At 39.6% G+C, this 16,403-nt stretch overlaps 1 protein-coding gene across 1 annotated transcript in view; it reads left to right on the top strand.

Annotated features, from left to right (window-relative positions):
• PDE11A (phosphodiesterase 11A) overlaps positions 1-16,403 on the top strand; it is a 211,879-nt gene that overhangs the window by 181,455 nt on the left and 14,021 nt on the right. Inside the window, exons 16-19 of the mRNA XM_073305996.1 lie at positions 2,606-2,683; positions 4,173-4,240; positions 7,554-7,624; positions 11,388-11,471. Of these exons, the coding sequence (XP_073162097.1) occupies positions 2,606-2,683; positions 4,173-4,240; positions 7,554-7,624; positions 11,388-11,471 (301 nt within the window). The remainder of the gene's footprint in view (positions 1-2,605; positions 2,684-4,172; positions 4,241-7,553; positions 7,625-11,387; positions 11,472-16,403) is intronic.

The following is a 16,403-nucleotide window of genomic DNA, read 5'->3' as shown; positions in this document are numbered from 1 at the left end:
CTACCTAGGACTTGCAGCATTTCTGCTAGACCCCTACATGCCCCATTTTAAATTCTATCCATTTCTAGTAAGCAATGTATTCTAGGGTGGGCAGCACCAAGTGTATGAAATTTGAATTGAATGTAAAATTGTATGATCACATATTCAGATTGCACTTTCATACTGATGCATTTATTTGCATGTGCAATTAGTGCAGAATTGGGTGGATTTCAGTGGTGGATGAAGTGGTCAATGTCTATAATTTCAATCTATCTAGGGCTAGGCCTTCATTTAACAGGCTATACTGACCTAGAAGACTCACTGAGCTCCACCATGCTAGGAATCTAACTATACTTTTGGTTGATCCAGAGGCAGCAGGGCCCACTGTACGCTAGGCCACAGAGCTGGCCCTCAGGACAGTTGGGGTAGCAGAGGTACATTTACACAGCATTTTGGAGTGAGCCTCAAGCTAGAAGGCTCACACTAACACTCTAAAAGTAGCTGTATAGTAAGGGCTGCGAAGTTGCGACTGGGGCTAGAGCTTGGGCTGTGAAGCATATGAAGGGGAGTGGGCTTCAGAGCCTGAATTGCAACTCACCGTGCTTTCTATACAGCTATTTTTAGCGTGCTAGTGTGAGCCTTCTAGCCTGAGACTCACTCCAAAATGCTGTGTAGACGTACCTCTGGAACCTTCCTAGCTCTGACACTAGTCTACTGTGCGACCTTGGAGAAGGTCTGTGCTTCTGTTTCACCTGCTGCCCTGTCTCTCTGATATTTAGACAGAAAATTCTCAGGGGGCAAGGACTCTCTCTATGTTTGTACAGCGCCTGGCACAATGGGGCCCTCATTACAGTAGCACCTCGTGCACCCAGTTGAAATTCTTGACTTATTACAGCCTAATTTGTAGGTTAGTGAGAAGGCTCCAACCCATCCTTATCATGGTCAGACCCATTTTACTATGGGTCAGTTTTCCCCTGTGAATGATCCTTGTGCTTTAATTTTAAAATGTAAGAACATTAATTCATAAAAAAATATTTTTCCGTAACAGGAAAACTGTAAGTCAATAGACAAAACCAAAAACACTGAAAATTAAGGCCAAAAATTCCATCCTTAACTGATGTTATCTTTCCTATGCCTGTCAGGGGAGTTGTAAACATAATGAGTAATGTTCTTTCTTGCACCAGAGGTGGCAATATTGGTAAACTTCACTGAGAAGTTAGCACATGCAGGTGAGGGTGGGAGTAGTCATAAACCCTGGGCTGTCCACATACGAGTTAACTAGTAACTACAGGGCCATTAGCTGAGGGAGGACAGCTGTTTGGAGGTTTCTAACAGTGAATAAATCTTGACCTGGCACCAACAGTTGCTGCCTTTATCCTCAGGGTAGTTTATCACGCAGTGAGCGTGTCTACACTGCAATAAAACACCTGTGGCTGTCCTGCATTGGGCTCTGGGACTCCAGCCCAATACAATTTTATAGCTACAAGCCCAAGTCAGCTGACACAGACCAGCTGCAGATGTTTTACTGCAGTGTAGATGTGATCCATGTTTACTTTACACTTGTGTTTTGATGGACAGACTGTAGCATCTCTTCTTAAGTTAACAAGCAACTATAAGATCAAGATGGAACATCAATTTAGATCAGGGGTCGGCAACCTTTGAGAAGTGGCGTGCCAAGTCTTCATTAATTTAAGGTTTCAGGTGCCAGTAATATATTTTACATTTACAGGGGCCCCCCAATGGAACCCCAGACTGGCAGCGGGCTGAGCGGTGCCTGCAGCCAGGACCCTGGCTAGCAGCATGGGCGGCAGATGGAACCCCAGACCAGCAGCCCGCTGAGCCACTCAGCCCGCTTTCAGTCTGGGGTTCTGTCTGCCGCCTGCACTACCAGTCTGGGGTCCCAGCTGCCAGCCCCACTCATCCCGCTGCCGGCCTGAATGGACAGAACCCCAGGCTGGCAGTGGGGTCAGTGGCTGGGGCCCTGGCTGGCAGCAGAGTGCCTCTAAAAATCAGCTCGTGTGCCGCCTTTAGCATGCGTGCCGCAGGTTGCCAGCCCCTGATTTAGATGGTCTTCCTTTCAATATTTTTCCCCACTCTGTCTTGTGGAAGGAAGCAGGGTGCTCTAATGATTAGAGCATGAAAAAGTCAGTCATTCTTGCTTCTATTCATGACTCTACCACCAACTCAATACGTGACCTTGGACAAGTCATTAAACCTTTCTGTGCCTCAGCTGGAAATAATATTTACCCATCTTTGGGAAGCCCTTTGATATCCTCAGAAGAAAGGCAAAGTATCACCATCATTTAATATACATTTTATGTGCATATGGCCCTATTGGCTATATGCTGTTACAGGCAAAACATTTCATCCTTCCATAAAACACTGAGAATTGAGGTGCGATTTAGTGATGTATGTACATCTATTATCAGAAACCTCTGATGGTGCTAGGCAGTTATAAGGCATATTTCAAAATTAAAATGGTTCATTTAAATAGCTTGTCAACTTAACATTTTCTAACATTAATGCAGGAGGTACAGTGATCTTGTGTCCTCACAGAAACTGTGTTTATATCACAACAGCTCCAGAAGTTTCTGCTTGTTCCTCTTGATTATGTGTTTTGTTGCAGGAGGAGGACTGAGTTTTTTGAACTTGTTAGCAAAGGCAATTACAATTGGAATGTCAAAAGCCATCGAGAAATATTTCGGTAAGTGAGTCATCCCTTTGCTTTCCTATTACTTTGGGATATAACCACAATTTGTTTAAGGAGATCAATGTCAGGAATACAGATAGTTATTTTAAAACAAGGCTTTCTATATTACTGCAAACTAAGTGTTTTGTAATCAATACCAAATATGGGGCCACATGGTGACTATAAAGCACAGCCCTGGGTAGGGGAGCAAGGGCTCCTGGAGCAGTTTCTGTTTGAATCTACTTCTATCAAACCCCAGTTCCAAAAGCCAGCAGGAGAGGAGGAGCCATGAGTCCATCCTACCTTGCTCCTCCCTCACCCATCTTTCTTCTCACTTCTCCCAACCCAATCAGATATTTTCTTTTCTTTTGCCCACTGATAAAAGAGCAAAAGGGTTGAAGAGTTCTCAAACAAAATAACGCTCCACATTTTGGTTGATCTTCCACTTCAGTCTGGACCTTGTGGCCCCTCTTCCCCTCTCTCTTTGATGCCTCTTTCCCTGGCTGAATTTCCCTTTCCCCCGCCTGCTCCTCAGTTTGGGACTTGCAAATGCAATGCACTCCATTAGCCCCGAAGAGTTGCCAACTGGTGAAAGGTTTGAGGATAGCAGTGCAACCTAGCAGGTTGGCCACATTCTGAGAGCCCACCTCAGCCAAGATCTCAGCAAAGACTGAGGAAGGAGGGCAGAGGCGGCTTGGGTACAAGGGAGACAGATGTCATCTGTGCATGTACCTGCACCCATATGTGTTGACTTAACCTTTCTGAAATTTCAGCTGTTCCATTTTGGTGTTTGAGGACTGAGGTATGGGCGATTTCACCCATCCCTAATTTTAGATTTGGGCAATATATTAGATGCTTCATTTTCAGTGTCCCTGTTCTTCATGTAAGCATTATACTTTTATCTGCATCATGTACTGTACATAAATGCTTTCTACAGCTGAATAGTTCCTTCTAATGTGTATCAAACAGTTGTAGCCAGATATTAAACTACAGTGAAGCAGGGTAACCCTTATAAATCTTAATTTTTTTTATAGAAGATGAGCAGTAGAAACTGCTGAAACAGTGTCTGGAATGCCTCTCATGATTATAGGTTCTCTTGCTACAGCAACCAATTATAAGTAGACAGAGTAATCCAGTCTGTATGATTATATAACAACTCCCTTACTTACATCCTGGTAAAGAACATGCTGCATTATACAGTATAATCATCACCAGTTAGAAGTACAAATAGTAACAAAATTAGTGATTTGTCTGTAGTGACACACATTTCTTTTCTAGCACACAATACATTTTCAATCTTATGCATTATCTATATTATGTTAGACTTCGTAGGTATAATGTGGATATAAAAATATGTTGATGGTTGAAATTTCAAACAGTGCTGCTGTTTCTTCCAGAGGAAAACGGTGCTAATTCTGACTTTTTATTTATGCATTCAGGGCAGATTTGTTTAGAAATACAACAAAGGTTTATTCAGTCTGTATTGTTCATTTCTGTTTTTCAGATCAATGCTAATGACAGCCTGTGACCTCGGAGCTGTGACCAAACCGTGGGAGATTTCAAGACAGGCAAGTCATGATTAATAGCAGGGCTGGGAAGAGGCGATATTAGTAGGACAATATTCCCAGGGCCCTGACTTACAAGGGAGCAAAACAGCAGTCAATTTACAGCAGTATTAATGCAGTTTAAAAAAAAATGGAGCAAAGGGTTTCTGCAAGGCAGGGCTTATTGCACAATCTTTTCCTTTGCTTGTTGCTGCTGAGCAATATTTAGGTATCCAAAGAGATCTTATTTTATATCCTCTCATCTATTAACCTTTTAACTCCATACAAAAAATGGACCCTTTAAAACAACACACCACGCCACCCTCCACATTGCAAACATTTTTTCCTTTAGGTAAACCCAAGTTACCTTTTACAACGTACAAAATTCTATAACCAATTGACAATAGCAGAATTTGTCCTAAATATGGAACACCAACAGGGACTGCCAATTGACGCACATGTCCTAATGGATATAGGATATGCATTTTTTAGTCTAGTTAGCAGATTTCTTTATCTCAGCCGCGGCTTAACATTACAAGATGCAGTTTTAAAGCCCTATTCAGCATTCCTTACTCAGAAAAAAAACTGCAGTGCTGAGTGTGGTCCTGAGAAATGTATAGAATACCTGGGCACTCATTGACATTTAGGGTTTGGTGGGACAAGTCACTATAGGATGAGAAAGTCCTGTAGCTGGAAGGCTGGCTAGGTCAAAGACTGGCCTCATCCAAGAGCCCTGACCATAGCCATCCATTCACCACTGCCAGAAATTTTCCTTGCCCCCCACCCCCAGCCTCAATCACTGGCATGAGGCATCTCCCCTACTATCAGTTCCCAACCGTACCTCAGTGAATAAAATGTAGGTAGAAGGCAGTACATGTTGGGAGATGAAGCTTGGGAGGAATATCCAGCAGCAGAAGGCATCTAGGAGATGGGCCACTGACAATGTAAAGTGGGTAAGTGGCATGACTGAGTTTGATGGGACTAGTGATCCCCACAAGTTAAAAGACAGTGGACTGGAAGATAGAGGCTAGGTGAGAGGAAGCAAAATGGAAAGAAGCCAGTTTTCTTGGGGATGGACAAAGAGGGTCTCTGGTTGGAAGGTGATGAGGTACTATTGATGCATTACCTCAATTGCAAAACATCCATCCTGTGTGTGATAAGGGTTTAATCAGCACAGATGTCGTTCATGGTCTAGAGTGTTAGTATAATTATTGAATAAGTTTTGGGGGGGTTTTTAACAGCAAAGTTGCACAGCTATTTGGTATTTTGAATTCTGCTCATACTGTGTTTAACATATGGGAATATCTGGTGAATAATTTTAATGTTTTTCTCATATTTTAAAAAGCATTTTGGTATCCATCTCCTTCCAGAGCTTCTATTCCCCGATGCAGTTTACAAGTAACTCATGGAAATCAGTGGAAGTTTCTCCCACTGCAGGACAAAAGTTTCAGGTCCCAAGACTCTTCAATCCCACCTCAGCTATGGCTGCAGCTTGTGGCATTCCTCAGTTTCAAATTAGCTTTTCTATTTCCTATGGTATCAAGAGTCAGGATCTGCTTAGCGCTTCTTGAATGAGTTTTGGGCTATGGGAGATCAATACTGAAATCCAGGGTCATCCACTGAAATGTAAAACCAACTATTTTTTCTTATGACTTCCAAATGCTGCAGCTGAACCTTCCCTTGTGACCTAACATATTTTGTATTAAAAATCCAGTCTAGGAGCATTAAAGGCATCATCTGGTTGAGTTTTTCAAGATAAAAGTAAATACACACACTAATGAGGCCACAGAATGGGGAAATCTGTTGACCCTAAACCTCACCTGGAGGAGGAGTCGTCCTGAGAAGGGAGAGAGGTGGACAAAAATACATAAGTGGAAGGGATTTACAGAATAAGTGCAAAGGACAAACACTCCAAAAGATTAGGAGAGGGACAAGACATACAAAAGGAGACAGAGATAGAATATTGAAGAGAGCAGGAGGAAAGGAGACAAGTACATATTGATTATTCATATAGAAGATACTTGGAAAGCCCTTAATTGCAGTTTGGAATAATTTAACAGCCTATGCACGGTGTATAAATCCATGATTTTATTGACACGATGGGGCTCCATATAGAAAAAGTCATTCCAAACTGTGCAATAAGATTCTGCAGGTAATTATTCTTAACTTAGCTGAAGATTTTAAATCATTTTATAATTTCAGTTCACATGCTTTCAATTGTGACTCATTTTTAAGTTGTAGCAAATTTAAGATCTGATGATTGTTGATAGCCTGTACAAGTGACTGCATAAGCAATCTTGCATTTCAATGTTAGACCAGGAAATTTAGAGTTATTCTGAGGTGCAAATTCTATCCTTAGTTCACCCTTTTGTGCCTTGGTATTGCATATGAAATGGTTTCTTATCAGTGTACCTCAGAAAAAAAAGTAAGTAGCGCAACAGGAGGAGTTAAGAACAGAAGGTCAGCCTGAGTTTCTACGCTTTTTGTTATTTAGAAACATACCTTTATCTCAATAGCTACATATTTTTGGCTGTGCATGACAACAAGTGCATTTAGTTAAAGCTGCTGTTTATACTAAAGTCACTTGCTGTCTGGGCTTTACTGGTTTCTTTAGGCTTCCAGTGTTTTCAAAAATAATCTTGTTTTGAATACTGCATTCTTCCAAGTAACGCATACCATTGTCAGAAATGAAGGCAGCTTCATGGAGTCTGGCAAAAAGAGTATAATACCGTTCCAAAAGTCAATGCCACCATTCTTACATTTAATCAAATGACAATTTTAATCTGTGTTCATATTTAGATGCTACAGTAATTAGAGTGGCATAGGATATGTATAGTACAGAAAAACAAAACTGGGTGAAGAAAGTCTTAGGGTTTCACATTAAGTTTAGCTAACCCAGAATTTACCGATGAGCTTTGTTTCTCTAACCACTCAAGAGTTTTCAGAGGCAGTCGTGCCAGCACCCAGAGTGCTCATGTACACTTCACAAAGTCTTTCTACAAAGATAGTTCCACGTGGGCATATAAAATTTATAACCATCTATTCTATTCTCAGATGCATAAATTACATGCTGTTCCAGTTTGACTGATCATTGACAGACATCAAAAAGGAAATCAGAATGTGTTTTTGGAACATGACTACAGAGATATAGATATGAATATACCTGCAGTGTCCCATGCCTGAGACCTAACCTCAACAACGTAGTTAAACATTGCCTTACTGTAAACACATGAATGAGACTACCAAGGAATTTATAATTCGGGGCTATAAGCAATAAATCTGTGATTCTTACAAATAGCTAACATGAACCTTAATCTTTAGTGTGATTATATTTTAGGCAGCTGAATTGGTAACCAGCGAGTTCTTTGAACAAGGAGACAGAGAGAGATCTGAACTCAAACTCACTCCTTCAGTAAGTTTATCATTACTTTTAAACTAGCTACCTGTGTGCGGAGGAGGAAAATTGTTTTCTGGTAACTGCTTTAATTCAGAGAAGCAAGTGGGTTTCATGAGAAGAAATACATAAGAGATATGGACAGACTACCACTGGAATCTGGCAGTGATATTTAGGGCCTGATCCAAAGTCCATTGAAATTAATGGAAAGATACCTCCCAGTTACTTCAGTAGGCTTTGAATCAAGCCCTTACTCACTATGTGCTGTACATATCCCAAGGTTTAGATGGTCAACTCATTTTACAACAGCACTGAGTACAATATTCAAGATGCAATATTCACACCAGAAGTCACATTACTAGAAAGCATAATTACTTCATTTGTGTTACAGTGTGACATTTCTGACATCAGTATTGTGTGATGTATCCCTGTACCCTTTGAGGAATCGTTTCTGTATACCTACAAGTAACATTACCACCATCATTGTAGGGTTATTTGGGATGGTCTCTACATCATATACAAATCTAGATAAGACACATGAAAAGGTATAAAGTGCCAAAGGAAACTGCAAAGAGGAAGAGTGACCAAAAAACCCACCCTATTAAATATTTGCAGTGGGAGATGCAAAGAGAGGACCTTCCCACTTAAGTATCTCGAAAGCAGACTCATGCTGCGGGGGAGGCAGAGAAAGAGACAGACAGACAGGAGTTCTAAGCTCTAAGGAGTTCAAGTTGAAGCCATTCAAGAATATAAAAACAGAGATTGGACATCTTAATCTGCATATAATTCTGCATACAGCTGATACTTCAAGAAAATGGTCCAACCTACTCATACGAGTTGTCACTTTGATGCTGCTATGTGGTAAGTACTCACTGGGCTAGATCCTCAGCTTGTATAAATCAGCATAGCTCTACTGAGGTCAATAGAGTTGCAGCAATTTACACCAGTTGAGGATCTGACTCAGTGACTTTTGATCACTGAGCTGATTCAGCATGGTTTACATCTTTGTACATTAAGCTAGAGGATCCTGAGAAGATAATGAATTTCTCTCCTGTAGTAGTTCTCTGTGTACACCTTCCCAAGTACATAAGTACAAAGGTAGCTCTGGTACAGTAGATTATCAGTTAATCAGCCATAGCAATAACAATGCTAGTGCCTTGGACCAAATCTAGCCTGAAATAACAAAGTACCATTCCATATCATACGTATTTAGTGCATTTCACAGAATACATCCAGAAGTGAAAGCGTGCTCCTCACACTAATGAAGTCCCACTGTAACAGAAAATAAATTTTACTTTTAAAACACATTTTACTATCTTCAAATAGCAGGGAATTCTAATGCCTTGGAGCATTTCATGCAAATACCCTAGCATCAGCAACATTAAAAATGAATCCAGGCCATATCAGGAAATGTGCATTTTGGTCATAAAATGGACATGGAGACTACTTAATATAGTAGAACCCACCTCGCTGAAGTAGCAGGGCAGGGTGTATGAACAGGGTGCTGGGACCATGTGCACGTATGTATACCTTAGCAGAGCTCCTGAGGGCTCTGGAAAAGCTGTATGCAGCAGCTTTAGAAAGAGGGGAAGGGGGATATGCTATTGTGCATGTCCTCGGGGCTTTCTTCCCAACACAGGGAAGGCACTGAGGCTGTGGTGCCTACTCCAGCCAGTAAGATGGGGTAGTGCCTACAATATGGGTCCACTCCTGCTCTAAGGCCTGGAAGAAAAATTCTACCCCTCCTCTTTCCCCCATGGCATTCTCAGTGTCAAGACAAGTTACTTGGGCTGGGGATGGGTTGAGCCGATGTGAACTAATCAGAGTTGATTAAAAACAGAATGAAAATGAAAAAAACAATAATGTAGTTAAATAAAACCCTGATGTTAAATAAAAGTACAGGCTTATTTTTAAAAATAAACCTATTTAAAACAGTCTATATTAAAGGCCAAACTTACTGCTTCTATTAAAGAAACCAGGTGGGGGAGGTAATATCTAACGACGTATGCTAAACTATCTGTTCAATCTTGTATTTAACTTTGACACTCTTAGTGCCTTTCCTAGACCTGAAGAGCTCTGTGTAGCTTCTCACCAATAGAAGTCTGTCTAATAAAATCTATTACCTCACCCACGGTATGTCTCTGATATCTTGGGACCAACATGGCTACAACTCTGCAAACATCTATTAAAGTCATTTAAATTAAATACAAACAATATTAAGTAGTACATGCATGCTGCCAACTTTATTTAAAAATCAAACCATTCGTCTGGTGGAAATCACTGGCTAGGGACCTAAAACCAAAGTTTGTTGAATTGCTAAACCAACTTTTGATAGCAGTAGCCTCTTCTGCCAGTGCAGAGAGAGCAGATACTTTCTTCAGTTCAGTTTGTTCAACAAATTCAGTCCCATAACTAGTTCATTCAAAGTTAAGAAATCAACTGGGAGTTGAAGGGGTCGGGGGAGGGAAGCTTGTTTTACTCTTCCAATTTATTAATAAAAAACTAGGTGTGAGGATAGAGGAGTTCTAAAGTCTTAAACCATATGATGACCAGAAATAATCACATCAATTCATTAACTACACACAATACATCCTTTGTTTAAGGAAACAGTTTTAAATGCAAAACATGTTTTGATCATTTTTTTCTTTTCTTGTGTATCCAGCACTTAAGGTAGGTTTGTTCAATTAAAAAACAAACTGCTGGTTTTGTGGATTTTTAATTGCATTTGAATTTCCATCCAAGTAGAGCTTGACACAAATCACAAGTAAAATTTTAATCTGGTAAATGAGAAATGCATCATTCACCATTTTCTAATATAATAAAAATGTAGAAATTAAGCAATGAATAAGTTTAAATTAAGGTATATAATTGCTTTAATAAGTATATATACTGTATCATCCTCATGAGCAAAAAGATGCACCAAATTTAGTGTGAAGGCTATATTTAGCTGTAAATCAATGAGCTTTAATTATCAACTAATATCAACCAACCTCTCTTTAGGAAAAGAGCCAAAAAGTACAAATGCAGGACAATTAAAATCAATGATTTAAATCAAGGTTACCTCCTTGCTGATTTAAATCATGATTAAAAATTTGTGTTTTAATCAGGTTTGATTTAAATCAGTCCTCCTTAGAACTAATTATGGAGTATACAAAGTGTAAAGTCTGAGGGATAAGGGCCAAAATCAGAGTGTTACAATTTGAATAATGGGAGTTCCTAAAAAGCTACAGTAGCAGTAACCGAAATGTTTAACGATTCAGCCATAACACAGGTCACCTAAAAGAAATAAACATGTGGATACTGCTAGTGAATCTAGAGAAGTTGATTGATCAGGAAGACAAAGTGGTATCCTGTGACTGTCCAAACAAGGTAATTTTCTTGCAGTAAGCTTACAAAACAGACTACATGGAAAAAAGAATGGGATTTTCAGAAATACCTACATTACTTAAGAGTCCAGGTTAAAATTTTCAAAATCCCACAAAAAATTCTACTCTCTCTCTTCTTTAAGTGAGCTCTTGGGATCCCATCTTCAGTTTCCACTAGGATACTATTAGATAAACAGTCACATTCAACTTACAAATTTCATAAACAGAGCTGAAAATAAAAACAGTTGATTTTTCATCCTAGACAAAGGGCTAGGAAGACTGTAAACACTGATTTTTGTAATGAATTGTTCAGTTTGTAACAGTTTGACCATAGTTCCAAAGTGCTGGATAAAGCACCTGTAAAATATGCTAGCGTAATAAAGAAAAAAAACACTTTTCCCCCTGTCTCCATTCAGGCTATTTTTGATCGGAACAGGAAAGATGAACTACCCAGGTTGCAGTTGGAATGGATTGATAGCATCTGCATGCCTCTATATCAGGTACTTTTTTACTTCTGCAATTGTAGAGTCACAACACTGGTCCTGCATCTCCAAGAGGGAGAGGTAGATTATATAACAGCCTTAGAAGCGGTCTGAATCTTTAAATCACTGCACTTATTCATGAAACGCCTTTAACTTGCTTCCTTCAACTTTACTCAAAATTCTCAGCTGAAAACAGAAAACTTTAAAATTTACTGAAGAAAAGATTAGATGATTGTTGTAAATATAATTTCTCTTTAAATTCAAAAGCTTCAAGGGCAAGGATCTTCTTCATCGTTCTGCCTGACATATATGAGAACATCAACATTGTAACAGGGCTATCCTGTGCAAAATGGTTTATTCAATGGATAATTCTGGCTCGGCATTGCATATAGGCCCAGACCTGAACAGCTGTGGCTCAAGGGAAAGCACACGGCTCTAGTTCTGGCTGTTCTCCAAGCTCAGAGTGTGTGACAGAAGCTTTGGAGGGGCATTCCAGGCCAGGGCCTCTGATGTCACTGGAGATACGGTCCTTATTTCAGCAAGTATGTTGTCTGATCCACAATGTGCTCCTACGGTCAGGCACCCAGAGATTACTTGAGTTCCTGGTACAAATCAGGTGCTTATAAAATGTCTATGTTAGGGGCTGCACAGGAGCAGAATCTTCCAGTTTAATCCAGACATTTAAAGCCAGTACGTTATCTCTACTTGCACGCAGAGGTACAAGCAAGCCTTGCCTATACACGACACTTCATAAACAGTAAATGGGCTAGAACCGATCCAGAATTTGGCCTGCATGGAACATACAATTCACTATTTTAGTTCTGTTTTTAATACAAGGCACAGCTATGCAACAATGGCTAAAGATGGACAGTAATGCTTTTAACAATCTCAACCACAAGTCACCGAGTCAACACCTTTGACACCTCCTTGTCAGCCAAACTCAGCACCAAACCCTTCACTTGGTCTCAGGCTAGCCTCCCATGGAAGTCAGAGGGGATTTTGCCTGAATAGTTTTCTGGATTTGGCCATCAATGCACAAAATATGGGGAACAGATACATTCAAAAATTAATATCCAATGAGGCATTAAAGAGGACGTACTGTATGTTACCAGAATGCCAACTATTCACTTTGAAATCTGTGTGAGAGTTGTGATCTCCTCCTGCACAACCTTGTGCTCCCAGAATTCCCTGTGACTTCAACAGGCACTTGAGCGTACACAGAATGAAGGATGGGCGTTTAATAGCTTTTCCAGTCTGTTTACACAAACTCCATTGCTTGGACATGTAATTGTGCGATTTAGCTCTTATACATAAGAAAAATACTGTTTTAGGAATTTGTCTTCTTATTTTGGGCCACATGTCACTAGTAGCTGCTAAAGTGGAGGGGAAAAGTGGAGGCACATGAGCAGGCAGCTTCCAAATAAGTGAAAAATGGGCATTAACAAAACAGTCTTTACAATTAGTAATCCAACCTTTATATAAAGATAAGTAAGGGGGGAAAACAGACATGGAAAGAAAACTTATTTTTTGTTAGTCTTATTTTCCCAAACATGACAACCTCATTAGGAATCCAAGTTCTTATGCCAGAAGTCATGATTTATTTGTGACAGTGTCTTTAATCAGAAAGAGTACAATAAGGCAGGGTGGGCAGAGAATCAAAGCAGCCTCTGTGTGAGTAGACTAGATCTGAACACTAAAGCACTGGTTAGTTAGCTCCATCCTAGCAGGAGATCTGTGGGGAATATATTCACATCTGATTCCCCTGTTTTCTGCTGTCTTTGCATCATGCTGTGCAGCTATTAGCCTGCTGCTCAACAACTTAAAAAAAGAGACACCATCAAACCTTGAAGTCATTGCAGCACCAGCCTTAGGGGTAAACAGAAAACTGGATGTCACAGGATCACACTGTGTGAGCTACCCTCTTGAATATAAAGCCAAGTTTTAATTTCCATATCCAACTTAATCAAACCTCAATATACTCATTGCATCAATGATGCACAGAGGCACTGTAAATTCTCTGTTTACAGATAGTAAGAAACCTTTTTTAGGGCTGGCACTATATGCACTACAAATATTTCAAGTTCAGGGGTTTTACCTCTTCCGTATAAATTTCTCTTTTAATTTTAACCTTTGTAACAAATTGTACGTATCATGGGATACAATGGCCCCATTTATAGATAGACTTGTGAATGAAGCATGAAGAGATGGAGTATTGGTGGACAATAAGAATTAGCAAAACCTGAGCAATGCTTATATAATGCACTGGTATATAGTTTAGAAGTTAATGGTTTGAATAAGTGTAGAATTTTATATCTAGTATTGCCATTTTTGTACATTAATCCAAACAGTAATCAAGGATATATGCATGTAGCCATTTCCCCACTGAAGTCAGAGGAGAGTTTACCTTTAGTAAGACCTGCAGTAAAAGTCCTGCAAGTCATGCTGATAAACTTCAGATAAATGTAATAATGCTACTGTACGTTCCTCCAAAGCTTCAGTTAAAGGAAACCAAGATGAGAAAGAAAAAGCAGAAACAGACACTTCCAAAGTCTAAATCTGAAGTGTTTTCGTATCAATTATTAAAAATGTAAACAGACAAGCCCACTCACCAGGTCTAGCTCCTGCTAATGTAGCCCTCCCCCTTGATCCTTAGGCTGCTCTAAACTATTATGGTGGCTAGGGCCATCCCTAATGGATCAATTCACTAGTCAAGGGTTGCTGGAGTGCAGTGCATTTTCAGCTCTGTTCCCTATCTGCCCAGTAATGCCACCTATACTGTTGCACTGCAGAGGCCAGTTTCAGTCACCTATAAGTGTTTTTCTTGTGAGGGTTTTGTTCGCTGCCTTTGACTTTCCCATGATCCAAGAGATCAAAGACGACGAGTAATCCACCTAAATGAACTACTGCAAAAGGTGTGTAAAACTGCAGTTAGCTATGACCTCTCATAATAGGTTCCATAGAGATTAATTACTTTTTTGCCCTAAATACATTGGTTGTTTCCGGGGAAGGGAGATTACTGGAGCCAGTGGGTGAGGAAGCTAAAATTGAAATAATACCTTGAACTTCATTTAGCAAGGCCTTAACCCATATGAATCAATTTCTCCTGCAGTGAGCTCGATTTCAATCAAATATCTGTTGTTTGATAAGAATTTATAACATGTGTGGTTACATAATGACAGAACATAAATCCGAAGTGTTCTGGTATATCATTTTCCAAAACTTTAAATGAGAAACTAGAAGTCTACCATATAGGTGTTCTCAATTTAGATGCTTAAGAGTATTATATTAATTACTCAGGCTGTTTGGACCTGTCATTAGTTAAATATCTCCATTCAGTGGAAAAGACTGATGGCTGTTTTTATTGGGGACAGGGACTGTTTTTTAGGACTTTCAGAAATAGTGTGCAATTTTGCATTCTTAATTTGTGATTGTGGATCAAGTGAGGTGTATGTGTACCCATATTGGCACTGAGATACATAACTGAATATGCAAACATCAAAGTTGTTTATGCCAATAAGGCACACAACCACACTAACATTTTTGCACATGCAGTTGTGCATGTACATTTTTTAAAACTAAGACCTTAGTGTTATATCCTACCAGGCGCCTAGTTTAATAATACAAAGAAAAACTAACAAGTTCAAATTTGCCTTTAGAAAGCATAAAAAAAATCAAAATATTTCAAAGTTGGTTATATGGGCATTTTTAAAATTTTTTGGTTATTTGGTTTAATTGTTAGCCAGTGTTGTTTTAAGTTCTAAAACATACACAAGATTTGAAACTTTCCAATTCCAATGCTTGTAGTGATCAGACGTTTATTATGCTTTAATGCCCAATGTTTGTTCTTCATTAAGAATTATCATGGGAAGCACTCAAATAGAAAAATAGGTGATCAAACTTAGTAGCTTAATTCGTTAGTCTCTAAGGTGCCACAAGTACTCCTTTTCTTTTAGCTTAATTTAGTAATTCCAAAAACTTGGCTTGAAATATTCTACAAGGAAAAAGCTTCCTGATACAGGCTCAGTATCGAGTATAAATAAAGTAGTATTACCTCCACTGTTCTGGCTAGGACATACTCTTCAGAAGAGGAGAGAAACAGATCTGTCTAAAGCAGAAAAATCTGGGGCATCACACTGAACATAAAGTCACTGGGTATGCTAACTGTTAGATGCACTTGGGGTGCAGTTTTACAGTTCCAGTAGATATTGGACACACATGTACACAGTTTTCCCTGTAACAAGAATTATTCAGCATTTGTGAAGCATTTAAGACAGATTAATTTGCATTTCACAGATCTTGAGGCACTCAAAGCCTCCATGCAAGTGGTGTTCATGTTTCAACAGCACAAGGATCCTCTTCTAGATGGCAGTTGCATTGTGCATGCACCTAGGGCAGGGTTGATCTCAAAGGTTTGATTTCCCTAACTAAGACTAGATTACAGTCGTCTATATGAGGCTCAGATATAGAAAAATATAAATCTGATCAGATATCTTCACAAACATTAAAGATTTGGCTTCAAACAAAAGATGCTAACAGAAATACTCCTGCTTCTGATTGCACTGTTGGACTGAGACAGTAACATCATGAATAGCAAGGCCTAAGGTCAAACTCTGCTTCTGTGTGTATAAATACTTAGTCAGGTAGTCGGTGACAAAGTGACAGTAGCTATTTTACATTTAAGGGAGATGTCTTTGTGGAAGATGAAGTCCACATCTGCGTGTTTCTCCTTCGGCACCATGGATGGCTGCTTATTTCAGTTTTAGTCAAGACTCTTTTGGGTGCCAGAAGCTGCAAAGTTTAATGCTCAATAGAAATTAATTTCTACAGCTCCATGGAAAAAGTTTGTGTGTGTTGGGGTGGGGGGGGGGAAATCTGTCTGTTCCATCACCAAACATTTTCAGTGTTTTAGACTTCATGTTGAGGGACAATAGGAGTCCCTGCTTCTTTATC

The sequence above is a fragment of the Lepidochelys kempii genome, chromosome 11 (genome assembly GCF_965140285.1).
Source record: "Lepidochelys kempii isolate rLepKem1 chromosome 11, rLepKem1.hap1, whole genome shotgun sequence".
Taxonomy (NCBI): Eukaryota; Metazoa; Chordata; order Testudines; family Cheloniidae; genus Lepidochelys; species Lepidochelys kempii.
This window is presented reverse-complemented; position numbering and strand designations above follow the sequence as displayed.